Raw genomic sequence first — 27,918 nt, 5'->3', positions numbered from 1 at the left:
AAAAGGCAACATCAAAATAAACCTGTTTGTCTTCTGGATGCCACAGTACTTCTGTTTGGGGGGTATGTTCTTTCTTTACCAGCATTTGGGCTGTCTTTCTCCCTGTCCTTTGGACTCCTCCCTTGTGCTTGATGCAGATTACACTTTGCAAGCTCTGTGGCAAGAGAGGGACGGTTCTTCAAGTGACAATTAGAGCGGGTCGAGGCCAAGGGAGCCGAGTGCACTCCTGCCACCTGTAATAGCTATGATAGCAGGGATGGCCCTACCATTGGGCAGGTTGAAATGGGTTCGCGTGGGGTAGTAGATCTGTTGTTAAAGGATGGAAACATTTATTATTATTATTATTATTATTATTATTATTATTATTATTATTATTATTATTATTATTATTATTATTATTATTATTATTATTATTATTATTATTATTATTATTATTATTATTATTATTATTATTATAGTTTTACAGCCAGGAATAAGGAGAGGTGCTTGGGTGTTCTTGTTTTTTAATTTTAATCTTAAATGTTTGCCTTATGTGCCATAATAACTCATAGGCTTTTGGTGTTACGCATCTTGACTAGGGAATGAGTATGATTTGCTGTTCTGCCCCTATGATACGCAGAGGCATGGCACTCGTAGTGGAACACCAGATTTCAGCAGATGACAAGAAATTACAAGCAACCAATTAGTGTGCCAGGTATAAACATTCTGATACAAATTCCTGAAAATAACAGGGATAAATCACTAATAGGATTCTGACATATATTAAGTAGCAATGAAGTTTCCATATCTTTCCTGGTTAGCAAATCTTCAGACTTTGATTTTTCCCATTAACAGAACCCATAGGAAGGCTGGAGAGATAACACTGGCACCAAGGTCATAAATTTTAATTAAGGGGCATCATTACAGTAGAACAACTGCCTTCCAGTGAGCACCTGCTGTCTCTCCGCTGAACAAATTTTCTATTTCTTTTTACCTGCCTGTCGATTTTAGCACTGTCTCATATAGGTGCTGCACTGCTACAGATGCTTTGCCTGATCACCCTACAAAATCAATAGGGAAGGGGGGAATACTCCTTCTTACCTTGAGCACTCACCAGCTCCAGTTACCTTGGGAGCTGGTGAGTGCTTCAACAATGGAGGCATCCAAGAAAACCTTAAGACAATCACATGGCAGATGTGCTTTGATTGTATTCCTGCACTGAATAATAGAACTGAACTTTTCTTCCCTCTCCTGCCTTCTTTTGATGAATGTAATCTATCAAGGCAATCAAGACTGATTCCATCCCACAAATAGAACCCAGATTGGAAACAATTTAGGTAAGCGTTACTATAAATTAAAGAAGTCTAGGAATTAGTTTTATGTGGTGGTACTGTGGGTTAAACTGCTGAAGCCTCTGTGCTGCAAGGTCAGAAGACTAAGCAATCATAAGATCAAATCCATGTGATAGAGTGAGCCCCCGTCACTTGTCCCAGCTCCCGCCAACCTAGCTGTTCGAAAGCATGCAAAATTGCAACTAGTTAAATAGGTACCACCTTGGTGGGAAGGTAAACGGCATTCTATGTCTAGTCACGCTGGCCACATGACCACGGAGGATTGTCTGTGGACAAACGCTAGCTCTATGGGTTGGAAACGGAGATGAGCACCGCCGCCTAGAGTCGGACACAACTGGACAAAATTGTCAACCTTTAGCTTTACCTAAGAATTAAAACAAAAACACACACAAGTACTGTAGCATCTCTGAGACTGGCAAATGTATTTCAGTGTGTGCTTTTGTGGTTTACAACCCACCTCCTCAGACACCTGTGGTCCATGTGTTCATGCCCATGTATCTCAAAAGGTATTTTGTAATCCACGAAAGCTCACTGAAATAAATTTGTTAGTCTTAAAGGTGTCACTCTTTGTTTTTGTATTTCTTGCAGCTGAAGTATTGTAGAAAAACACAGCTACCTCTATGAAAAATGCCATTATTTAAATATGTGCAGTCCTTCTCACTATAGGAGGATGACCGAGTCAACTGTGTCTATTTAGAATCCAGTGTGATGCCTCTAGAGGGACACCTTTAAGGCCTCTACTGTCTTTCTTTAATTTGGATTTGGACTTGACAGCCCTTCAAAGAGAAAACTGTCCCTTGATAGCTTTTTGGACAAAGGATTATAAAGACACACAGCCACTGCAGGGACAAAAACATTCATCTGTGCTCTACCATGAGATTAGTTGTTCTTGACATTTTGCCGAGTAATACAATATTGAGAATAATAATAGACACATCAAGGTATCTCTTCACTCATTCTGTGACTAGGAAAAGAGAGCACAATGCCTTAGTTCTCCTTGCTCTCCATAAAACTAAAAGCAGCCTGAAAGCCGAGGGTCATTTTAGATTAGTGAAATGGTTAAGGGAGGAAAGAGTTAGCACCCTCTGCTACAACTACAGTATTATGATGTAAGAGACTGCAATAATCAGAGTGTCCCACATCACTCTGGTTCTGACTTCATCAAGGTGGTGTTCCACCAATGCATTTGATTATTTATTTATATTATTGATATATTTAAATCTTCTATAGCACACCTTTCTCTTCAAGGGGACCCAAGCCAGCGTACACTACTAAAAATAGACAAAATTACAAACTAAAAAACAACACATTATTACAATATTTAAAAAAAAGAAACAAAGCAGATATCAGATTTTAAACCTTCCCACATTGAACACACACACACACACACAGAGGGAGAGAGAGAGAGAGGCCTTATTTTTTAGAATCCCCTCTTAGGCATGGAGTTACTGAGAAAAAAGCCTAAGAGAAACCCCCTTTGCCTGCTTGCAGAAGGACAGCAAAGAGAGGGTCAGCTCTGGGAGGGAGTTTTCTAAGGCAAAGCCACGTCAGGGCTTTCTAAGGCAAAGCCACCACTTTGAATTGTGCCCAGAAACAGGTTAGCAGCCAGTGAACCTGCTGTCACAGGGGAGTTATGTGATCCTTGTAACCAGCTCTATTTAACAAATTGGCTGCGCCATTTTGGACCCACGGAAGTTTCTGAACACTTCTCAAAGGCAGCACTACAGGCAGCATGTTACAGAAATCCAAATGGGATGTAACTAAGGCATGTGTCACCCTGGGGAGATTCAAACATCTCCAGAAACAGGTGTCGCTCAGGCAATAGTTTTAACTGTACAAATGCACTCAGGGCCATCAACAACACTTGGGCACCAAGGTTCAGGGACAAATCCAGGGGTACACATGAGCTGTCAACTTGTGTTTCCAGGGGGAGTGTAACCCCATCCATCACAGGCTGAAACCCTATTCCTTGATAGCTGACCAAGAGCTCTGTCTCATCTGAATGAAGCTTCAATTTGTTCACCCTCATCCAGTCCATTTACTGACAGCAGACACTGATTTAGAGCAGGAAGAGGCTCCTTGGAATTAGATGTAAAGGGAAAAGTTGGGTCTCATCCACATTCTGATAGCGTTGGACCCCAAAATACTGGAGAACATCTTCTAGCGGTTTTTGTGTGTGTGTTAAATAGCATGGGAGAGAATAACAGAACCCTGAGTAACGCCACAATGCAAACAATGAATTTTAATTAGATATATGAGAACAGAACATTTTTGCCTTGACTTTGTCAAAGCTAAGAGGTATAGGCCTTTCCAAAATTAATTAGAATATAGAATTCAGCTGTGAAATAGTGACCAAAATCCTGTTGCTTAGTACATGTCAAGTCATAACTTTTGGCCCATTTCTTCTAGATAAATGAACCACCCCTGTCGCAATGCTCATTAGCATGCACACTAGCTTGGGGTGTATGTCTGTGCACATGTGCCCCCTAAGAATTGTAGCAAGGGTGGTTTGTTTACTAGGGAGGAACAGAGCAAATGTTATTATTTGGCTTGTGCAAAGCAACAGGATTTTGGTCAGTAGAATAAAATAAACGGACTAGTACATTCAGTAAAGTCGAGGAATTTTAAAAGGAGGAAAGGGAGGTAGTCACTGAACACATTCATGTGGAGGCCTGCCTGAAACCCTCAAAAATGCAAAAATTGCTGAGCATGTCTTACAACCTGCTGAAGGCTGATTACATTATAAATATGACTCTGCAAAAATATTCAAAAGTGATGGACCAGGCCAGATAACTTTTTTTCCAGTTATGTACAGGAGCAAATACTTCTCTGCTGCTAGCTGTGGGATGACGGAAAATATCCAATGTATTAAATTATCACTCTCAAGAAAAGCCATGCCCAAAAAGACTTTTGATCAGAAGCCTCTGGCTGACTTTAACAGCAATTAGATTTCTTCTGGCTGGTGTTAATCAAATGAGAAACCTCACTCTTCTGTCTGGCTCCTGCTCACTTAAAAACTCTGTGAAGATATTCCAGAAGGTGGCAATGGAATTAGAGAGAGGAGAAGGAAACAGGACTCTCCAGTACCCATAAGGTAGCACCACCATTGCAGCTAGACAAATTTATGAGGCATAAAGACAGGGTCATGAAAGGTTTATCAGCTGATGAGCCCATTTGATTGCCTGTGAAACCTCACTTAGGTACTATCTCTTGAGGCACCATGCAAATTACAAAGAATTCAGATGCAGTCTTCTGCCCTCTTCCTCGACCTGCTTCTTTTTGACTGATGGAAAAGATCAATAACCACAAAGGTGCACACAGGTTTGGTGTGGTTTTTTGTTTTTTGTTTTGTTTTTGGCTGGCCTAATGTATGTATCACCCAGATTTTGGGATTTGTGAATGTTCATCAGTTTCTAAATCAATGACACGCAAATAGCATTGCTTTGAAAGTAAATTGCCCATAATTATGATCTTTCCCCCCCTGAACTATAAACTGGCAGGAGCATAACCTAAGCACTTGTTTTATATTACGGTCCACACTTTACTCACTTCTACACAAAATTGAAGGTAATTTCATTACACACCATAAGCACCATCTGCTGGTACAACTAGAGAACTGTTTGCACAGCACAAACATGGTAACTATGAATTAAACCCATAAAACAGTAATTTAGAGATTTTTCAGACAGGGATCACACCTTTTGGTACAGTTTGGTCATAAAGGATCAAGGTGCTTCCCGGAATTTGCATCCAAGCCTCCAATTAAAGGCCCCCATTTTTAAGAACAGCTTCTCTTTAGGCAATGTTGAGGAGACTTTTAAAAAGTATATTTAGAAAGTATGTAAGAAATTCATTTTCCTGCTGGAGCTTGCTTATCTTTCACAGCTCCCCTCTCCCCAAGTAATCAAAAGCCTAATTAAAAGCTTCTGACCAAGAGACTGTGACTGTGGAAATGAATTTCCATTGAGAAACATAATAGCTCTAAAATCTGTCCCCTGGAACAATTTAGGATAGAAAATTAAACTTGCCTCAAGAGGGGATCAGAAAACATGGAAAGTCGCAGATTTTGTAACTGTTCCAACTGAGACAAGGCAAATGACCAGAAAAATAGCAATAAAATTTGCAGACTCAGACTTGTTATGGAGAACCGACATTTTTCTAGAAGAGGCTTATGTAGTTTTACTCTTCAATTCATTTTTTGTTCTTTAAGATGTCCATGAGTTAGCAAAACTTGCACCTGTCTGTCAAGATAAGATTAGACTACCAATGCTCAGACCAAGTGGAGGACTGTACTTATGAAATCAACAGGCTGTTCTGCTCCACTTTGCAACCAGTGTAAAATTATTGATGCCAAGTCCTTTTAGGAAGGGGGAAAAAAGCTAAGGGATATAGCTTACCTGTTGGCAGCTGGTTCAAAGACAAGATCATTAGAAGTCACAGTGGAAGTGTGATAGGGCAACTTTCCCATCCCAGAAAATGGAGTAATATCAGGTAATCTTGTTCCTATGCCTACAAGTACTGTTGTCTCCAATTTGTAAATGAACAGTAAGAAGTAACTCTTGGGTCACTATCGATGCCATAACATAGAAATTAAACTGGTGATGCCTCCCTACACCACTGGATCACCCCAGTCATGCCCTAATGATGCACTTCTGGATAGATATTCCCCTTTCTGCTAAAACCCCTGTGTGCCCTAAAATCCACCCCCGGGGAGACAGGAAAACTTTTGGAGTCTGCTTTTGGTGCCATAAAACAGGAAGATAGTCCCAAATCCATTAGTGTTGGACATGGAAATACAGTATTGGAACTTGGACCAAATGACAGAAAGCTTCAGCCGCTACATTTCTCCATACCATGCTATTATGTATGTCTGATGTAATTTTTAACATTTTAAATGTTTTAAAGTGGTTTGGAAATATTGAATTGTTTTAACTTGTGTTTATTGAGCAAAATCCCGTTGTGTATTTACACCGGCAACTAGATCTGAACACTAGAAATATTTTATTTAAATTAATTTAAAGCTTCCTACCCAGTTTCAGGTTCCCATGCTCCCTGGGCTTCATTATTGCCCTTGGAAGTCTTTGAGATCCTCAGGATAGAAGAAAAGTGCTGCTGGATTGCCTGTGGCAATCCCCGTCCCAACAGCAGCAATCCAGGAGTAATTTTTTATTATTAAAATCTCCCCCTCCCCAGCTCCCAAAGGCTTTTCTATGGCTTAAAGGAGAACCTCAGAATCTGAAATGGGGGCAGGGTGCAAATTTTCAATTTAAATTAATTATTTCTGACACCCAGATCTGGTTTACAGCAGTGCAACCAGGAGAACAGGATTTTAGCTCATTCTTGCACTTCACCCTGAAATCTTAGAAAACAGAGCAGAAGGAAGGAAGGAAGGAAGGAAAGAAGGAAGGAAGGAAGGAATTAAAGATTTGGGATTAAGTCAGGAAGCCTCTGGCTTGTGTGCACACTGTTGCTAGTACATTTTCAGGGGTAAAGATTCCAGATTTTAACTAACATGGGATGGCAGTTTCTACGGATGTGCCATTCAGATTTGTTAGCCTTGAACTCCCACAGTTCTCCATTTTGGAAGTTTCACCTGACAGGTCAACACCATGTTGTTGTTTAGTCATTTAGTCATGTCTGACTCTTTGTGACCCCATGGGCCAGAGCATGCCAGGCCCTCCTGTCTTCCACCGCCTCCTGGAGTTGGGTCAAATTCATGTTGGTTGCGTCAGTGACACTGTCCAACCATCTCATCCTCTATCGTCCCTTTCTCCTCTTGCTTTCACACTTTCCCATGGAGTCTTCTCTTCTCATCGGATGGCCAAAGTATTGGAGCCTCAGATTCAATGCAAACCTTAAGTGTAAGCTTTGACAGAATACAATTTCCCCAACCACTTCATCAGAAAGCTTTCTTCAGAAATAAATCTCAGTATAATTTCCACAATACTTCTGCTTGCTTGCTTGATTACACATACTGAAATTGACTGACATTGCTACCTCTTTGAAAGCTGTCCTGTGTGTTCAAATCTTTGTGAGAAACTTGATGTAGTGTTCTCTATTTATTTGATCTATGGTCTATATTATGTAATATAATGGTTTATGAATATTAATGTTGCAGAGAGGCGGAGCCGATGCTATAAGGGGCGGAGCCTGAGTCAATATTTAAGTCAGAGTGTGAGATTAATGGAGTTCAAGTCAGAGTGTGTGAAGATTAAGTTAAGATAGAGTCAGTAAGAGAAATGTAAGAGAGTCAGGCAGGAGAGAAAAGCCAGACCGTGTAATAGAGTATGTAGTTTGGGGAACTTCTGAGGAATGGTTAAATAATGAAGATATTCACGAATTAATCTATGTATTTAATAAACCAAAGTTTTATTTAAAAGAACTTGAAGTTTGGACCTGAATCTTTCTGAAGTAAATGGTGATTTAGAGATCACCTGGTGGCAGCAAGTGTATGAGAAGCGAGTGTCTGCCTTCGTGTGCTCAGAGGCTTGAAGGCCAAGCAAGGGGGCACTGGGGTGGACGCCACACTTGATTTATGATTATTATGCAAATTTCATGGACACAGCTTCTACCTGTTTAAATAAGGTAGCAGTTCTAGCCATAGGAGAAACCATGCCATTTTTATCCATCTTGTAATATCACATAAATTTAGAAGGCTAAACAAACCATGTATCTAATACATTTGGGGCATTACATCACATTACATACATATAACTTCAGGGCCACTGACTCCCCTATTTTACTTACAGAATTACCGGATGGGCAGAGGAGAAGAAATTGTATTATTGTGCATGCTTTTAAGAATTTGGGAAAGATGCATTTTTTACAACATCTTAAAACAAGATGATGAAAAAAAGCTTTCTAATTTAATGGCTTTACAGATTAAAGCCCCCTAATCTGAATGTTTATTACATGCATTTTCCACATGGATGGACATTATGGAGGTTAATTTCTCTAAGGGGCTACAGGCCTCATGTTAAATTTTTAAATTACTATCCTGTCATTTGTTTTTGCTGTGCTTTTTTTCCCTTTTCTATACGATTTTCTCTGCTTTTTACTTTTCTCCCCTTTTACCTATTCCTGTTGTGCCTTTTATAATGGAGCACCTTCAGTCCAGAAGTCTTCTCATCTCTCAGGCCATCTCCTTCTAATAATTTAAACTCTGTTAGAAGTTTTTCTAGTTTGCTAAAATTACCTCTACCACTACAACCTCCTTTTACATCTATTACAGTCCCTTTTGCACTTTAAGGCCCATCTTTTTTCTCTTAGAGTGGGAAGGGGTCAACTTGAGCACCAGATGGGAGATAAGCCACGGAAAGTCAAATCAAGAGCTCTCCTGCTTACTTTGCTGAGTCAGGCCCTCTAGACTTCTGCCCCAAAGTACTGCCTTAGCAATATCGTTGAATCAGATCTAAAGCTCTCAAATCTCCTCGATATTCCGAACGGATCTGTTCAACAAAATAGATGTGATATTAAATAAATAGCTGCAATGGTCTTGTTCTAAACAAGGATTATGGCTTGGGGTGGCTGTTTTCATAAGGAGACTGCTCTCATTATTTCCCTCCCATTTCAAAACCAGAAAAAGCCATGGGACAATGACTACAGTGCTGATAATGATGGGGCATTGACTCACATTATGGTTGAGGCCGTTGCCCCACTGCTACTGTATCAAAAAGAAATCAAGCTGCTATTCTGCTAAATCCACATAGAATTAATCTTTGACAAAAGAACAGATAGAAATGAAAAACAGTGCAAACTCTGGCAAGAGAAATGGAAGCTGACAATAAAGCAAGTTAAAAAAAGAATGTGGATTATATATATCAAGGCAGACATACAGTTGGTTCGTTAGGCCAGAAAGTAGTGAAATGACTAATAAAGGATGATGGGTACGTTTTAATTATTTGCTAAGTCATTACCAGAGATGTTAGACAGATACCCACAGCTAAACTTATTTTGGGGAGGGAGAGCATCTGAAGGACTGAGTCAAACAGAGACAAGAAGTTCTAGAGGTAACAAACACATTAAAAACTAACAAGTCCTGAGGACTAGAGTGCTTCTACTTAAGAGTTGTTAAAAATCTCAAATGTGATATTGCCGTGATGCTCACAAAAACAAGCTATTTCATTAAAATGAGCCTCCTTGCTGCATTATCTGGAAGTTGCCAATGTAATATTTATTTTTTTAAGAAATCCAGGAAATTACTGGTCAGTTGCTATAATAGTAATAAACTTGTAGGGACTTTTTCAAAGCAGGAGTAGACTTGCTGTAGAAGAATCAATGTGGTTTCTGTATTGGGAAATATTGTGGAGTTATGTGCAAGAGCTGACAGATACATGATAAAAGTGATCAGATTAATATGAGGCACTTGGCCATCCAAAACTCTTTTTAAACAATCCATCACTGGAAGCTCCGGAGTGAAGCTCACAATTGTGGGATAAGATAATATTTTTTTCATATGGGTTAATAAATGCTAAACGGGAGGAACATAATAGAAAATCAGGCGTATGTAACTTTTAACAGACCAGGGCCCCATTTCCCTGTTGCAATTTGGAAGTAGGAAAAGAAACACTTTTCTGCTTTGCAACAAGTTCCTTGTCGTCGTTGTTGTTTAGTCGTGTCCAACTCTTCGTGACCCCATGGACCAGAGCACACCAGACCCTCCTGTCTTCCACTGCCTCCCGGAGTTGTGTCAAATTTATGTTGGTTGCTTCGATGACACTGTCCAACCATCTCATCCTCTGTCGTCCCCTTCTTCTCTTGCCTTCACACTTTCCCAACATCAGGGTCTTTTCCAAGGAGTCTTCTCTTCTCATGAGATGGCCAAAGTACTGGAGCCTCAGCTTCAGGATCTGTCCTTCCAGTGAGCATTCAGGGTTGATTTCCTTTAGAATTGATAGGTTTGTTCTCCGTGCAGTCCAGGGGACTCTCAAGAGCCTCTTCCAGCACCACAATTCAAAGGCATCAATTCTTCGGTGGTCAGCTTTCTTTATGGTCCAGCTCTCACTTCCGTACATCACTACAGGAAAAACCATAGCTTTGACTATTCGGACTTTTGTTGGCAAGGTGATGTCTCTGCTTTTTAAGATGCTGTCAAGGTTTGTCATCGCTTTCCTCCCAAGAAGCAGGCGTCTTTTAATTTCGGGGCTGCTGTCTCCATCTGCAGTGATCATGGAGCCCAAGAAAGTAAAATCTGTCACTGCCTCCATATCTTGCCATTCTATTTGCCAGGAGGTGATGGGACCAGTGGCCATGATCTTAGTTTTTTTTTATGTTGAGTTTCAGACCGTTCTGGAGCATTCTTTGGCACTGCCCTTCTTTGGTATTGGGATGTAGACCGATCTTTTCCAGTCCTCTGGCCACTGTTGAGTTTTCCAAACTTGCTGGCATATTGAATGTAGCACTTTAACAGCATCATCTTTTAAGATTTTAAATAGTTCAACTGGAATGCCATCACCTCCACTGGCCTTGTTGTTAGCCAGGCTTTCTAAGGCCCACTTGACTTCACTCTCCAGGATGTCTGGCTCTAGGTCAGCAACTACATTGTCTGGGTTGTCCGGGATATCCAAATCTTTCTGATATAATTCCTCTGTGTATTCTTGCCACCTCTTCTTGATGTCTTCTGCTTCTGTGAGGTCCCTTCCATTTTTGTCCTTTATCATGTCCATCTTTGCACAAAATGTTCCTCTAATATCTCCAATTTTTCTGAACAGATCTCTGGTTTTTCCGTTTCTGTGATTTTTCTCTATTTCTTTGCATTGTTCATTTAAAGTACTTTGTACCTTGTTTTAAAGTGAAAATGGATCATTTTTCCAGCTGCCATGCTGCTGTGCTTTAGTGCTAACCACAGAAACAAGTGGAGGACAAATAAGTACAAAAGCTGTGTTGTCCACCTCTGCAGTAAATATACAGTTTTAACAATGGAGAGAGGCAAGCATGAGGAAGGGTTTGTGGAACTATTGGTGTAGAAAACATCTTGATTGAGGAATGAATAGAACTGCTGGGTTTGCACATGATACCAAACTACAGTGGTGCCTCGCATAGCGAGGTTAATCCGTTCCGGATTAACCCTCGCTATGTGAAAACATCGCTGAACGGATCAAGAAAACCAAATGGGCCGAAAACTCACCGTTCAGCGATGTTTTCCTATGGCCGGCAGCCATTTTCACGCCCTCCCCTCGCTTACCGAGGGCACGAAAACGGTGCACGCGGCCATTTCGGGGCTTCTGGCGGCCATTTTGGAGCTGCCAAACAGCTGATCCGCGGGTCACAAAGCGAAGGTCGGTAAGCGAAACGCTTACCGACCTTCGCTATGCGAGTTTCGCCCATTGGGGCCATCGCTTTGCGATTGCAGTTGCAATCGAAAAAACCCCTCGCTATACGGATTTGTCGTTCTACGGTGCGCTCATTAAGCGAGGCACCACTGTATTCACAGGATGGTGAAATTGCAAAGAGTACAAAAAGGTCAGAAAAGATCTCACTCAAATTGGCAGGAAAATGGCAAATTTGATTCACTATAAATGATAAGTGATCCTCATGGTGGCAAAAGAATCTTCACATATAATGGGTCTGAATTGGTGATTCTTAATCTTGAAAATAATCTATGGTCATGGTGGCTAACTATATGGAACCCCCCAGTCTGATGGTGTTATGATCAGGGATAGCAGATCAACTATGCAGTCCAGTGATGTACTGTTGAGCCTCTCCATTTCTTTATTTCCTCTAGACCAGGATGAGGCTGGGGAACCTTCAGCCAATGCAACTTCCAGAAGCCCCTGTGGCCATGCCCAATGGAGGGTCAAACATTTCTTGGACTACAAATATCCCTACTGCAGGCCTATCAGAGAAGCAATTGTGTGCAAGCCCTTCCAAGGAATCAGTTATATTACCAAACCCTGAGAGAGCTTGAATTTGATTGTTCAAAAGCCAGCACACGCAGCAGGCGCAGAAAAGGCAAATCCCATGCCAGGGATCGCTAAAAAGAGACTGGAAATAAATAAATCTTTTTTATTTTATGTTAATAAGTCCATATTTTGAGATAAATCAGTGGATACCTTGTGACTCTTCAAAAGTTCTTGGGAGTACAACTCCCACCAGGCCAAGTCAGTAGAAAGGCTGACAGCTGCAGTCCAACAGAGTACCACTACTAATAAATAAATGAGCATCCCTACTTAGAGGATACTAAATATAATACTGGTGGGTCCTTTCTAGAATAAAGTACAAATAAAGGTCAAAATGAGAAACTACAATTACCAACCGACTGAAGTACTTTCCTGAAGACAAAAGGCTGATTATATTCATATATATATTTATGGTACATCAAACTACAATGGCAAACAATTAAAATAAGCAATAAATATACACTTCTTCCTTGAACTGCATGGGTTCCAGCAGCATGGTTTGGGTTATAGACAGATTTTTTCCAATGAATATTCAATAAATACCATGCCCCCCGGCCACTCAAAACCCCATGGGTTCAACACCGAAAGCCTCAGTCTACTTGCCCCCAAACAGAACATCTCTTTCACCAAGATCAGGGCATCATAAGGACTTTTAAGGTTCATTGCACACAGTACTATATAAAAAAGGACTGTCAATCGTATTGAAGAGAATCCCAATAGAGAAGAATGGTGTGTGTGTGTGTGTGTGTGTGTGTGTGTTTTGTGTGCTTCTCTGTGTGTGTGTGTGTGTGTGTGTGTGTGTGTGTACATGCACACGCTTTGTAATTTATTTATTTATTTATTTATTTATTTATTTATTTATTTATTTATTTATTTATTTATTTATTTGATTTTTACCCCGCCCCTCTAGACCATGTCTACTCGGGGCGGCTTGTGGTTTTGGGGGCATTAGAGTTATACAAATTTTGAACTATGCAGATCCTTTACATTGAAACACACAGGTGACATTGTAGGACTGATATTGGAGAGCGAAAGTGGGGGTCAAATACCATTTCTGGAGTATTTTCAAAGCAGTCTCACTAGCAATAACAGACATTTATAGAAATTTTGCAAACATCTCCGACCACTTTTTTCCCATCAGTTTTATTATTTCAACCATGTTCCCACATCTCATGCAGCCCCTATAAAAATCCCAGATCTGCCTCAATCAATAACAAATGAAGTTTTGATAATGCTCCTTTATTCATTTCAGCTAGTGTGAACAAGATCTTCAAAGAGAGTGAGGCATCTTGTGCCTTGCTTTCTGATGTCAGCCTGTATAACTGCTTATTTGATACCAAGTTAGCCATGACATGCCCAGTCTTTGAAGTGGTCCCCCCAGATATCCCTAGGGAGACTGCTGATTGGTACAGAGCTCTATTAAGACTGATCTTTTCAAAAACTTCAGAAGTTAAATACTCCACCGTGAGAGATGGATGACAGTATACTAGTATTAGAGGGGAGATGTCTGGTAAGCGCCTTTTCTTTCCTTGCTTCCACAGTTGCACCACAGCATATAAAGTACTATCAACATATTGAACCTTACATTTTAAGTTATTTTTCATATAAAGTATTTTTCCTAACTCACAAATAACTAGCAGTTCCCTTTTCTATTTGAAACTAGAGGGTCTGGTCTGATACTACGTCTGGATCCATCATACAAGTTGATAGGATTCATAACACATACAGAGTAAGAGAATACAAAGGAGGCCCCTTTGCTAATCTGACGGTAATCAAATGATTTAGCTATCCTAGGATATTTTTCTTCTTAAAGATAAACATTTCAATTCAAGTTAAAGTGTTCTTAGTTTATTTTCCACACACCTTCTCCTTGTGTGTAATGGCCTTCAGGTTGGAGACCACAAGACAAGATGATTTGTTCTGAAAAATGATTTTTGAATGATGAGTAGAATAAACATGTTTTAAAGAAATAACACCGTACATCAATGAAATAAAGTATCAGAAGAGCACCATTGAGCAATGTCTATGACATATGTCTAGGGAAATGCAGGAGAAATACATAGATCATATTGAGACATATAATGAAAATAGCATTATAGTCTTATTAAAACATGGTTTCAATATCCTCCAGTATCACTCCCCCCTTTTTAAAATTCTGACAGCAATAAGATGGTTGAAATTTAGCTAGCATCCCGCCGAATGGCGGCAGACTGCGTAGAGCGGGGGCAGGAGGGGCAGAGGGAGGACAACACTGAAAGGACCTTAGCAAGGATGCCGACCAACAAAACAGTGACAACTAAAAGAACTATTCCAATAACAATGTTCTTAAAAACAGAGAAGTCAAGGAGCCAGGATGTGAGTTTGGACCAATCCCAATTTTCCCAGTTTTCGGTGTTGAAAGCATCATAAGTCCGTGTGCGGTCCATTTGATGTTTGTGGACAAGAGTCACTAAATCCTTATGATCCTAAATCAGGCCCCTAGATTCATCATGATACATGCAGCAGGTTTCGTTAATGTAGGCGCAAAGGTCCCCATGTTGTAAGAGCATCATGTCAAGAGCAAGGTGGTGTTGTAAAACCATGTTTTTAACTGAAACTATTTCAGACTGCAATAGGGTCTGGATATGATTGGTGATGTTTTCTAGGGATTCAACGGCCATGGAAGTGTTATAGACAAAGTCAGCCAACATGTATATATCGCTATAATTTTGGGCAATACCTAGGGAGGGGAGGAGAGTACAGCCAGTGAGGGTTCCCAGCGACCACTTCCACCATTTGGATAAAGCCCGGGCAGGTCGATGGGTGGTGCGGGAAGAGTATTGGATTGCAGAAAGTGGCTGGGGGTGCATGCCACCAGGCCAAAGCCAACCTATAGTGAATATGCCTTCCAGTCAAGTGGCAAGACTTTCAGAGCCTTGAGGCCACAAAGCCACCAAAAGCCTGCTTCCAGGCGTAAAGGTTTTGCGATATGCAGGATGTGGAGGGCTGTAATAATCAGTGGTTTCGACATTGAGTCCCTTGGGGATATTGGAGGAATAGGGTATATAGAGTGTATTGTGTGCTATTATGGCTATGATTAAGGAAGGGAATGGGATCCTGATCTAGCATCCATGCTTGCCCATCCCACACAAAAGTTAGATTACAATTCCTCCAGAATCCCAGGGGATGCGAGTGGCCGAGGGTTCTGTTAAAGCAGATGGGAGCATATTGTTGTGGGCCTTTAAGCGAAAACGGAGAAATGTCAGAGATGCTTACCTCCAAAGCCTGGATGGACTTGTTGTACCAGTCGTCCAACGTCAGCGGGGCCGGCCAGGACGGTAGGCCAAGGCCGCCGGGAAAAGGGAAGAAACTACAATGTCGGGAAGGAAGTGTGTTGGACAACTTCGTGGTGTAACCTAACCATTGTGTTGTCTTAGAGTCTCTCCCCCCTTTGGGTCAAAGTGAGAATTTCAAGGAGAAAAAGAAGCAAAATTAGGGGAGACATAACACAGTCTAATCGGAGATCAAAACCAAAGTCTAATCAGGAGTGGAAGCCGGGGGATGTTTCTTGAAGAGAAAACACAGTCTGTCAAGTCCTTGAACAGTCCAGTGATTACACGTAGGTCGTGTGGCAGCAAGAACTGTCGGGAGCGAGTACTGGGGAGGTGATGCCCATTTAATCCTGGTGTAGTGGATCCAGACGGCATGTCCCTCAACTTTGACGCAGGGCGGGGTGGTCAGGATGAACTGGAACGGTCCTTTCCACTTTTCCGATAGTGGTTAGTTGGACAGCAATTTCGTATATATCCAATCTCCAGGAGAAAAGGGATGCAGGGGACGGTTAAGAGTTACCAGATCCTTCTCGAGCATCTGCTTGTGGGTGTCCTGTAAGAGTCGGGAGATTCCCAAAAGATAGTTACACAAATCTTCCCCCCCCCCTTTGGATGGCTTGGCCTGGTCACCCATGTTGATGGTTGTGACCATGAAGGGGCGGCCATACATTGCTTCATAAGGACTGATGGCAAGGAGTCCCCTGGGCAGTATTTGAATGGGGCAGCAAATCTACCCACCCAAGTCCTGTTTCCAGGGACATTTTGTGAAGGTGCGCCTTCAAGGTCTGGTTTAACCTTTCCACCTGGCCGGAAGACTGGGGTCTGTAGACTGCATGTAGCTTCCACTCAATGCCTAGGTAGGCGGAAACTTGTTGGACAACGTCCGCCACAAAATGTGGGCCGTTGTCCGAGGACAGCCCCTCCCACGGGATACCATGCCTGGGAATAATGTCATGGAGAAGGAGGCAAACGACCTCCTTTGCTTGAGCAGTTCGAGTGGGGAAAGCTTTGGGCCAAACCAGTAAGGGTATCTACAAAGACAAGGCAGTATTTGTAGCCCTTATAGGGCTTCAGTTCAGTGAAATCTACTTGCCACTTGGCACCCGGCAAGCAGCCCTTTGGTTGGGTTGCTTCGGGCCCTTTCTCAGTCCTGTGGGGGGGGGGTTGTTTTTACAACTGATTTCACAAACATCAGCGATATCCTGGGCGAGGGAGGGTACTTGGTTTTGGTATCCTCCCGTATCAGTAACTGCCCACGATGAGCTATATGGACTCGGAGGAGCCATCCTGGAAGAGCAGCTTTTTAATGCAGAGAACAAGACAGAACTGGATCGACCAATCAGTCTCACTGAAGCGGAGGAAAACCACGAAGAGGAGGGCGACAGGCCAGCCCAACAAAATAGTTTGCACTTTCATGGTAGTGGATTTCTCTGAGCCGCCCGCTCAAGATATGCGGGGGGGGGAGCAACACACAGCAGCCGTAAGAGGGAGGAGATGGTCGGGACATCCTTCCCTGTGAACCGAAAGGGGCAGCCAGGACTTGCCTGAAGCACTGAAGTGCTGCTTCCTTGCTTTCCCGTCCCGGGAAGGTTAGACTTATAGTGATTATTTTAGGATAACACTGATTCAGGAGAAAGGGCGTGGACTTCTAAAAAGTATTGAACTCAGCCAATTGTTCTACCAAGTGTAGGTTTGGGGGTTTTTTGTCAATAAGTGGACTGTGGGAAAAACACGCATCTAGGCAGTGTCTCCGTTCACAGAGTGTCAGCCGTGGAAAGATACTCTGCCATCTAAGGCAGAACAGCAAACAGTCTCCTCCCCTCAAAGTCATGGCACATGGCGCCAAAGGCCAAGCAAATTATTTGAGTACCCGAGGTAGAAAGATGCTCAGATGTCACTTTCTTCCTTAGAAATGTAATAATAATGCATTAATGATTAACAGTTTCCTACCATTTCACGATGCCCTCAGAGCTGCTCCCTGAGGTGACCGCCTCATTCTGCCTAATGCTACAGCTGGCCCTGACAAAGAGGACCACACTAAAGTGATATTCACCTGTCTGCCTGATCATCTTTTTCAGCTTTTCCAACTAAGCTGAAACTGAAGCCATTCACAATTAACTGTTTTAACCTAACTTTTATACTCTAGGCTAAGGGTGTGATTTTTGCATGAAAGTAACTTGCATGGGAGTTGAAGGTTCCGGAAGCAGTTGCGATCCTCCCTTTGACTGCAGTTATCATCTTTCCTGTGTCGTCTTGTGGCTGTTTCAGAACTGGCAGATAGCCTGATTTCCACAGCACAGCAGAATTTAATACTCTGCACAAAAATCAATATTTTACTCTCAATACAGTTGTGCCCCGCTTAATGATTACCCCATATAACGACGAATCCGCTTCACGACAATGTTTTTGCTATCACAATTGTTTAAATGTTTTAATGGGCTTTTAAAACTTCCCGATGATCGGTTCCCTGCTTCGGGAACCAATTATTTGCATTATGACGATCAAAACAGCTGATCGTCGGGTTTTCAAAATGGCCACCGGCTGCTCAAAATGGCTCCCCGCTGTGTTTTTGGACAGATTCCTCGCTTTACAGGCAGCAAAAATGGCTGCCCCTATGGAGGATCTTCACTGGACGGTGAGTTATTTAGCCCACTGGAACGCATTGAATGGTTTTCAATGCGTTTCAATAGGCTTTTTTATTTCACTTTACGTTTTCGCTCTACAGCGATTTCGCTGGAACGAATTAACGTCGTTAAGCGAGGCACCACTGTACTTTTTCTGAAAAATCATAGCACTAGTCCTCGAGACAGAAAAGATACTGTGTCCTTAATACTCTGCTCCACTGCACAGTAGCACAAGTAGTTGTGTAAATAGAAGCAAATTTGTATACATTAATTACTAAACAGTTTACTGAACTGAGAAAATCTTGGCACAGGTGCTTATGTTTCATCACAGAGTAAACCCAGTTCTGCCTTCAGTCAAAAATTGCCTATAAATTATGAGAGTAGCCTTGTGGGTCGCATTTTATGGTTTCAAATGCCATCAGCTATGTACAATCAGATTCCAAAAGGAAGGTGCAACAATAGCTAAAACAGACATCTTTAACAGGAATATCCTCATATTGCTTATGTAAGAGCCAAACCATATTCAGAGCTTGTGGCATAACACATTGGAGTTAACACAATGTGGCTACCCTTCTTAAAATTAGAGTTCACAGGTTAATCATCACTGTCATGTTGATAGCCTAATCTTTTAAAATTAACTTTTGGAAAATAATGTTAAAAACATTGATTTCAAAACATTATGCTTTCAATGTGCCAGTTGAGGTCTCCCATTACTCAAAAGCAACTATTTTAATATGTTAGAAGTATTTCTAATGAGTGCCCTAAAAACCAGTACTGTCACTTTCTTTAGGAAATGTAGTTGTGGCGGCGCCACTCTGGCACACGAATGAAAAAAAAAATCTGTGACCATGTTCACCCACTGCATGCTCAAACATCCTTCCCTCTTGTAAGATACTATTTGCTGCTTGATAGTGACCTGGTTCATGGGAAATGTGCTAACCTTTCACAAGGCCAGGCCTTACCATTGGGCAGGCTGGAGCTGCTTCCTTCAGATGATAGATTTTAAAAGTAATGTTAAAGGAGGTGCAAACTAGTTTGTTTTTGTCAGTATTGTGTGGTTGAATTAGCTTGTAAGAGCAACACTCTTGTGGTGCTACCAGTGTGAACAACTGATTTGGCTGAAGCTTTTGTGGACTGCAGAAGACACAGGGCGCTTTGTGTGATATGCCAAATAAAACTTGTCTCAATTTTTAAACGTTGTCTCCAGAAGGTCTTTGTTGGCTCAGATTACTGTCTCCATGCTAAAGCCATCTTTGCAGTTCGGCAATCAAGCAAACCAGGTTGTTTTGCAGTGTACTGTAGCAAAACAATAGTGCTAGCAAACATGGTAGCCCCGGGTTAAATCCTCCTGCTCTGAATCATATGGACTAGTTTGGATAACATCATGCCCAAAATGGTGTGTTATATATCTGCCTCGGCAGCAGCCAGTCAGACAGGGGAAGGTGGGTAAACGTCACCAACTGAATTAAGGAATGCCATACGGGTCACACCAGGGTGTCCCTGCATGGCATAGGTCTTGGGTGTCCCTGCATGGCATAGCCCATAACTTCTCTGAATTACTCAAGCCCCTTTGCCATGAGTTTGCTATATTTTAAGTGCAATTCAATGTCTCTTCAAATACAAGTGCCTTCAAGAGGCACAAGTGTTTACCTGCTAGATTATATTAGAGGCCGTATCAAGACAGCACAGCTGTTATTGTAACTAGGGGAAGGAGGAAAGGAGTCAAGTGCATTTTCTTTTAAAAGATTTTTAACTACAATGAAAGAGGAAAAAGAAAAGCATGATGTGCCTGGCTATAATATTTTAGAATCTCACCAAAGACGGTCTTTATTCAGTGAGATATGAATGTAGTATCCCGAGATTGTCTGCATCTCAGGTTCCTAGTCTCTGTGATCACAAACAAGGCTTGAAAATAAATTGATAGTGCTTGGGGAAAACCTGATATCCGAGTGTCAAGTGGAACTTTCAGAGGCCATGATTTGGAACGTTTTCTGTGATTTGGACAGCTATCGTTAGAGTGTAATAGTGTGCATTCTCAAAAATAAGTTTTATTTTTATTTATTTGATTTAGATACTGCCCATCTGGCAGCCAGGGCCACTCTGGGTGGTTTACAGCAGATAAAACAACAGAGCAACAAAGTAATACATATACAAAATAATAATAATACAGTACAATTGGGGCATAAATCAAATATCATAAAATGCAATGAAATGAGTACAATACAATAAATTACTGTTAAAAGCATAGAATATTAAATATTAAGGTTTTGAGATATTCAGTGGAATATGTGCAAGTACGTGTGCATAGAATTTTATATAACTGTACCAAAACAAGTTTGATGTCTTAAACTGCTTAATTTCAGTCTGTCACGTTCTTCAGCTTTTCTGCTCATGGATTCTGTGAGCTGCAGTCTACAGTGTATGTTCGGTATCTTTGTCTATCAATACTTGAACATATTTTTGTATTTCAAATCCATGGCACAGCGTTCAAAATGCCAGTATTCTTCCCTTTCCCTTTATTCTTCAGTTTTCCTTCCTTTTTTCCTTCCTACCTAGGAAAGCCATTAGTTTTTTCAGAACTGAAAAGATCCAAATCTGCCATCTCACGGAAGAAGAATTTCAGGAGCAGGGTAAAAGAAAGACTTCAAGCCTTGGAAGAACTGTGGAGGGTCTGCAGGAGGCCCGAATTTCCATCATGGGGGGTGGTGGCCAAGCTGCAAAACCCACAAAAGTAAGAATGTTTCTATTGCAATTTGATATCCTGACAATACATTAATGCACAGTTAATGTAGTTTTGCAAACAAAGCATTCTGTTTGCAAGTAGAAAAACATTCTTTTGGTTTAGACAGAATCTTTTGTCACTTGAAACCCTTTCCTGTGCTGAGGTGAGATACAATATTTATTTGTCCAGCAGTTTATAAGTTTATAATGTCTTTCTGTAATACTCTGCATAACAAAATGTTGTGGCACCTTTCAAGACTAACGTGTTTATTTCAGTGTGAGATTTTGTTGGCTTTCAGCCAATTCTTCAGGCACATGGACTATAATATTTAAGATAAAGGTGTATGCATACAGAGTATATATACAATATACTGCCTATACACATAGACATAAAGGTTTATATTATACGCAGTCAGTTTATTAATGTGGTCAGCGATCAGCTCATTCGCGATAGACACTTTATGAGTGTCACAATAGATTTAAAATATTCCAGTAATTACAGAAATAAGCAAGATGAGCGATAAATAAGTAATATAAAATTATTTTAAATTACCTGCTACAGATTAAAATAAATATTGTTAAAACTTTAAACCATTCATAGAATATCTTTTACAACCTTACAAACAGCTGCAAAAAATGTTGTTCATACCAGGAATCGTGTGGGTCGACAGACATTTTCCATTTTCACCTTTCTCATGATATTTCTGTTGCTTCTTGCCCAGCGCCTCTCCTTCTTTGTCCCACCTGCTCTTTGTTTTGTTTCCTTCAAATTTGCAAGCTTTGTGCTTGGACAGCCTCACGTGTCACCTGAAGTAAAGAAGAGAAGACCCTGAGAAAAGGCATGCACATACCTATAACACAGAGAAAGAGCAATAAAAGTGAAAGCCTTCGCAAATACATACTACAAAGTTGAAACAGAGTCAAGAGTTTAAATTATCTTCAAAACATTTGTTGGTTGTAGGCTATGTGACCATTTAAAGAAATACAGTGGAACCTCTACTTAAGAACTTATTCCGTTTTGGAATGGTGTTCTTAAGTTGAAACGTTCTTAAGCTGAAGCAAAAATTCCCATAGGAATGGAATGAAAACCAATTAATCCGTTCTGGCTGTTTTTTTGTTATGTAGAGGTGCGTTCGTACATTGAAGCATTAGTTCCCATAGGAACTAATGCAAAGCTGGTTAATACGTACTCTACCACTAGGGGGAGAATTTTTTTTTAATCTAAGATGACCTAAGGTTAAAAAAAGAGCAGGAAAGGTTTTTTTCCTGTTCTTATCTTGGATTTCTGTTCTCAAGTAGAAGCAAAATTTAGCAAATGGAGCTGTTCTTAAGTTGGATTGTTCTTAAGTAGGGACGTTCTTAAGTAGAGACCCCACTGTACATCATATTTAAAGAAATACCGTATATTCTACCAGATAAAGAATATAGATGTTTCAGTTGAATTTCTTTCGCCTGAAGCATAAAGGTACCACACCTCCAATGCAGCTTCTAAAGAACACAAGTAGCAATCAGTATAGATGCAATCCAAGGGCTCATTTATCTCCCACTGAAGGCTAAAGTGTAAATGCTTCTTCATTAACTAGAACTGTTAGCTTATGTGGAGCAGGTGCAACCAAGATGGAAAAATAGGATTTCCAATATTGAGCATTAATTAATTAGTTAATTTATTTACTGACATTCTCCCATGCATTATATAAGGTAGCTAGGTTGAACAGAACTGGTTACACATGGGATCTAATACACATTTGTTTCCCCTTGTCATTCTAACCATTCTGTTCACTGGATCACCAACACTGGAGTATTATGGGCTTTAGCTGAAAGAAGACAGTTGTGTGGAAGTTATTTTGTCAAATACTTAGACAGCATTTAAATTCAGCAAGTAATCACAAAACGTAGTGACTCTGATATTCTAATATCTATTCCCCGTGTGTGAAGGGAAGCCAAATGGCAGCAGGGCTAGCAGCCTTCCCTCTCACTCTTCTTCCCGCTTCCTCCAAGGCCCGGGATCCCCTGTAGGGAACATGGGCACCTGTCTGATCTAGGCGGCTGAGTTAGGACTGCAGGCTTCCAGACTGTACATCGGCCACAATGGAGCTTCTTGAAGATCTTACATGCCCCATCTGCTGCAGTTTATTTGATGATCCACGAGCACTACCCTGTTCACAGAACTTCTGTAAGAAATGTTTGGAAGGAATCTTGGAGGGAAATGCCCAGAACAGAATTTGGAGACAATCTCTTTTCAAATGCCCTATGTCAGAAAGAAACTACTGTTACAGGAGATAGCAATCTCCAGCCACATCACAGTTGGCTCATCTACAGCTTGTGAGCAAGTCCCTGGAGCCACGCAAGTATCCAGGATGCATGGAGCCGCTGCCCCAACAACTCCCCATGAGGGAGGAGGAGGAGGAGGCCACTGAGGGGAAAAGCCAGGCTGTCCTTGTCTGAGGGGAACGAAAAGGAGGAGGCGCCGCCATCATCCGTGCCGTGAGGGAGCAGGCCGGGTAGGTGGGGCTCATTAGCCTTGGAAGACAGCTCATCTAGAAGGAAAACTCCGGTTTCAAACCTCCACTGCCTTGTGGCTATATCCACTGATGGAAAAGGCTTCAGGAAATAACCCTGAGGCAAAATCCGGATCCGGAGTCCCGGAGGCAGTTCATGTCATTCTGGCAACTTCTGCGACATCGCTGGAACCAGTTGTATTGGCTCTTGCCTTTCCATTGGACTATTTTAGCAGTGTGGAGAGGGGTGATTTGCTGCTTGGGTAACAGCCTATCCTCCATATTATTTTACTCTGGCTTCATGGGCTAGAGAATACACTCTCCAAGTCCTCCATACAGAGCACGTTAGCAGAGTCTCTCAAGACTGAAGTATGCCATTCCTTCTTAAACTATTATAAGTTTAAATACAGCCCCAAAAAAGCTATACATGTCCTGGAGACTCTTGTCAAGTGGTGTTTCTGTTGTTTGTTTTTACTTTAGGGTGAACATAGTGTTTAAAATTACAGATAAAATAAAGTTTTCCTTCCAGTCTCATTACTAACCAAATATCATTACTTTGTATTCTCCTTTCAAACATCTTTTGTGTGTTGGGGGAGATGGGAAAACCAGTGAAAAAATGCAGGTTTACAAGCAGAAAACACTACCTGGATCTCCTGTAAAATTCTATAAATAAAGCAGGTGAAATGCATGACAAAAGCCTCCTCCTGAAGTACCCAAGAACTGAGTTATCCAGTGAAACTGAGGGGCAGAAGCCTGAAAAGATACTCTTCGTACATACTGTATTTGGAAATCTACTAGATCGATTTAATTGAAGAGGCAAATGCTAAGACTCCTTCAGAGGCAATACGCCAATGTGGAAGGCAGCAGCACAAACAGAATGTCACCTTCAACTCTGCAGGTGAAATTCTCACAACCAAATGTTTGTCACATGGGCTTTTAGTTGACTCAGCAACATTCCGAGGCTCATCAAAACGACAGCAGGCACGTACCCAAGCCTGGCTGGAAAATGGCCAAAAACTAGTTCAGTTTTTGAAAACATATTGGAAGTGAACAGATGGGAAGGTTCATTGCACTCCAGAATCCTGCTCGAAAGTTCCGAAGACTTAGATGAAAGGATACATTTTCCCATTGGGTGCTATCAACGAGGCTTCTTAGTAGGAGTGGTGGGAAAGGGTTTTTTTTTGTTTTGTTTTTTTTTAAGCAAACACGATATGGGGTATTGACGCGCCAAATGCATCGGCACTGAAACCCCTGCCGCCGCCATAGAAGCAGCTGGCCTTTCGTAAGAAAGAAGGGTGTGGTTATGACAAGTTCCGGGGAGTCTCTCCCGCTCGCCCGCTCATTTCCCCCACCTTTGCCGCGCCCTCTAGTGGTCACTCCTGTCTCTTGATCCGGCTCGGCTCAGACCAGGCAAGGCCCGCGTTGCCGGTTTAACTGCAGTCACGACAGCGGCGAAGGAGGCGCCGTGCGCTCCCGCCCTCCTCCCTCCTCCTCCTCCTCCTCCTCCTCCTGCCTGCCTGCCTGCTGCTGCTGCCTGCAACTCCCCCTCTCTACCGCTGCCCTGCGAGTTGACTCGGCGCCGCGCACACAGGGCCTGAATCCGGGCCCGTCTCGCTGGTTCCTCCACCTCACGCCCCCGCCATGGATATGAAGAAGCGGATCCACTTGGAGCTGCGGAACCGGACCCCGCCGGATGTAAGCATGGGCGGGAGAAGCGGGAAGCCGGGCCTCCCTCCCTCTCTCTCCCTCCCTCCCCTTTTTACCCTTTCTACAGCGCTATACACACCGGTGGGTGTAGGGAGACCGCGCGCGGGGTTTAATTCGAGCTTCTTACGGGGAGGGTGGTGGATTACAAGAGCAGAGGGTGGCCGTGGCCGGCCCCTGCGGAAGAGGAAGAAAGGCAAAAGCAGGCGCGGCGTCGGGCAGCCCCGCGACCGACTGGCTGAGGAGAAGACTCCGCGGCCGCCATGTTGTTCCGCTGCTGCGTCTATACTGGGAGAGCGTGGGCTGCCTGCAGAGAGAGGCAGTTGGTGTCTCGCGTGCGCGCGACAGACAACCGCCGCGTTCGCCTTCACCTCAGCCAGTGGCGCGCGTCCGGGCGCACCCTTCTCCCGCTCTTAAACGGGCAACATCTGCCCGAAGGGAGCGCGCGGTTCTTCCTCCGAACGCTCGAGTTCGTTTCTTTCGGTCTGTGCGCGCGTGCCGAGGCCTTCTCGCCAGCCATTTCCCCTCCCCCTTTAAACCGGCGACAGCTGCAGAGCGCGAGAGGGAGCGCGCGAGAGAGGGAGGGAGGGAGTAGTGCGCGCTCTTGCGTTTCTCTTCTCCACCATCGCTGAACGGCTCGTATTCCCGCCAAAAAGTTGCTTACTTTCCTTCCCCCCCCCCCCAAAAAAAATAAAATCTCCGCTTTTTCTTCCCTTCGGACACTAGGGAGGAATGCAACGCAGACAAAGTTAGGTTAAAAATTTCAGGGGCACACACACACAGAAAAACACATTTTAGTATTTGTAACAACATAAATAAAAGTTGTGCCATGTTTAAAGACTAACAGAAGGCGAAAGTTTAGCACGTTTCAAACTTTAAAACAAAATCTCAGCGTGGATTTTCCTGGATTACATTCCCTTTCCTCAGGAAGACTCATGATCGGCCTTTAAAATTTATTGTAGTTTCCATTAAAATAAAATCTATCGTTTGAAGTAAAAAGTGAACGTGAAACCCTTTTAAACAATGTGGTTGGCAGCCAAACAGTGAAAAGGGTTTTAAAAAGTAGTTTAAATACCATTAAAGCTGCAAGAAGGTGGGACCTTTCTAGACTATGGCACAACAGGAGAGTATTTTCAGTACAGTATGTGTTCAAGTCTCTTCGGAGTTTATGTCATTTAGGCAATGTCCACATGCCTGTAATTCAGTGGTAGCATCCTTAAGAGCCACGTCACATGTATGTTGTAGTAAATGCAGGTTTTCTATCTTGTTTAAACCTTTGCCTGACTCCTTGTTGTATTTTGAAATGATAGTACTTCTTTTTAAATCCTCCCCCATTTTTTAACAATTTTTAGCAGCGAAGCTTCTATTACCTGAATGAAAATGAAGGTTTTTCTCTGTGCCAGAATCTTCTGTTTGATTTTTATGATGTCAGGCTGCTGCTGAAGGGAGGTGGGAGCATATCCAGTTAGAACATTAATATGCTTTTTATGTGATTGTCATAGTTCTGTGCTTAAAGCCTCGTAAGTGTGCACCTAATATTAAATACTGTGGCATTTGCTTTGTAAAGACATGACCCAAGGACCGGAAAAACATGTCGGCAAAAGGTTGTCTTTAAACTGAATCCTTACAACTTCTGTAAAGAACAAGCAGTTTGAACCAGTTGAGCCCCTCCCTGTTTCTCCAGTAAAACTGGAGGTCCTTTTTACTAGATATCAAACTGGGTTTGCAACCTCGTTTCACACATACCTTTTTTCAGAGAGAATTCAGAGCAGAAAGTAATTCTCTCCTTCACTGTGCACAATTATTACATATTTTGTTTCCTTGACTACCCTTAGGTTTGTGAAGCTGCAGGGTTCTGTAGAGCTTCCCTAGAACTAAGTTGATCCGCAAAAGCTCAGGTTGGAAAATAGCAGTCTTTTAAGAGGCCACTGTTGTTGTTTTTTGTTTGTTTTGTTTTCTATTTTTTGTCTGGATCTGTTTGATTAGTGCTCTTCCCAGAAAGGTGCTCTTGCTAAAGGACTCCGGAAGATTGAATGGTTTTGTTGAACATAAAAGGATTTTTTATTAAGCCAGCTTATTTCATGTAATTTTATTTTTCTGTATTAGGAGTCCTTTATCAGAGGAGATCTGTGTGTAAATGTTAATATTCATATAAATGTCACAAATTCGGTGGTTAGCAATTGAATATTCAAAGTATTTTTCATAATGATGGCTGCTTTGAATCAGAATTATGCAATCATGATGATGAGCTGTGCTTCCTGGTTCAGCAGTGCAGTTGCTGCTGGGAGTGCCATAATGCTGTTATGCCCATAATATTGTAATAACTTAGTACAGTGGTTTACATGTTCCTGAATGTTCAGATTACCCAGTAGATACTGAAAATAATTAAATAACTGCAATAATCCTTCTTTATAATTCTTATGCACTGATTGAAAAAAAAATAACAGTAGATAGAGCTAGAAATTCCTTGGGCATCTTGGTAGATCAGGTATCTGAATTGTTGCTGTCTTATTTATTTATTTATTTACTTACTTACCGTGTTTCCCTGAAAATAAGACAGGGTCTTATATTAATTTTTTGCTCAAAAAAACACATTAAGGCTTATTTTCAGGAGATGTTTTATTTTACAGTCAGTGTCAATCTTCAGGTTGCTGCACAAGGGTGAAAGGCAGGGTTTCATTTAACTAGGGTTTATTTTTGGGGTAGGGCTTATATTACAAGCATCCTGACAAATCATACTAGGGCTTATTTTCAGGTTAGGTCTTATTTTCAGGGAAACAGTGTATTTATTTATTTAAATTCTATCCCACCTTTCTCCTGACAGTGGGACT

General features: G+C 41.9%; 1 protein-coding gene and 2 long non-coding RNA genes across 4 annotated transcripts in view; 2 read left to right on the top strand and 1 right to left on the bottom strand.

The window, feature by feature from the left end:
- Positions 1–328: 328 nt before the first annotated feature.
- Positions 329–13,082, top strand: LOC144586493 (uncharacterized). Its single transcript, XR_013541349.1, has 2 exons — positions 329–694; positions 12,055–13,082. It is a non-coding gene; the product is annotated as an uncharacterized LOC144586493 (long non-coding RNA).
- On the bottom strand, positions 13,054–25,452 carry LOC110077823 (uncharacterized). The gene is made up of 4 exons (XR_002300358.3): positions 25,170–25,452; positions 21,535–21,692; positions 15,485–20,878; positions 13,054–14,149 (listed from the first exon to the last, which is right to left on the bottom strand). It is a non-coding gene; the product is annotated as an uncharacterized LOC110077823 (long non-coding RNA).
- Positions 24,873–27,918, top strand: part of ANP32B (acidic nuclear phosphoprotein 32 family member B) — a 21,975-nt gene continuing 18,929 nt past the window's right edge. Inside the window, exon 1 of one of the 2 annotated variants that reach the window (XM_020791324.3) lies at positions 24,873–25,078. In XM_020791324.3, coding sequence (XP_020646983.1) covers positions 25,025–25,078 — 54 coding nt within the window. In that variant the 5' untranslated portion in view covers positions 24,873–25,024. The remainder of the gene's footprint in view (positions 25,079–27,918) is intronic. The other variant, XM_020791323.3, reaches the window with a different exon arrangement.

Source organism: Pogona vitticeps, chromosome 2, assembly GCF_051106095.1.
Source record: "Pogona vitticeps strain Pit_001003342236 chromosome 2, PviZW2.1, whole genome shotgun sequence".
Lineage (NCBI taxonomy): Eukaryota > Metazoa > Chordata > Lepidosauria > Squamata > Agamidae > Pogona > Pogona vitticeps.
Note: the sequence above shows the minus strand (reverse complement) of the source record. Positions and strands in the feature narration are given on the sequence as shown.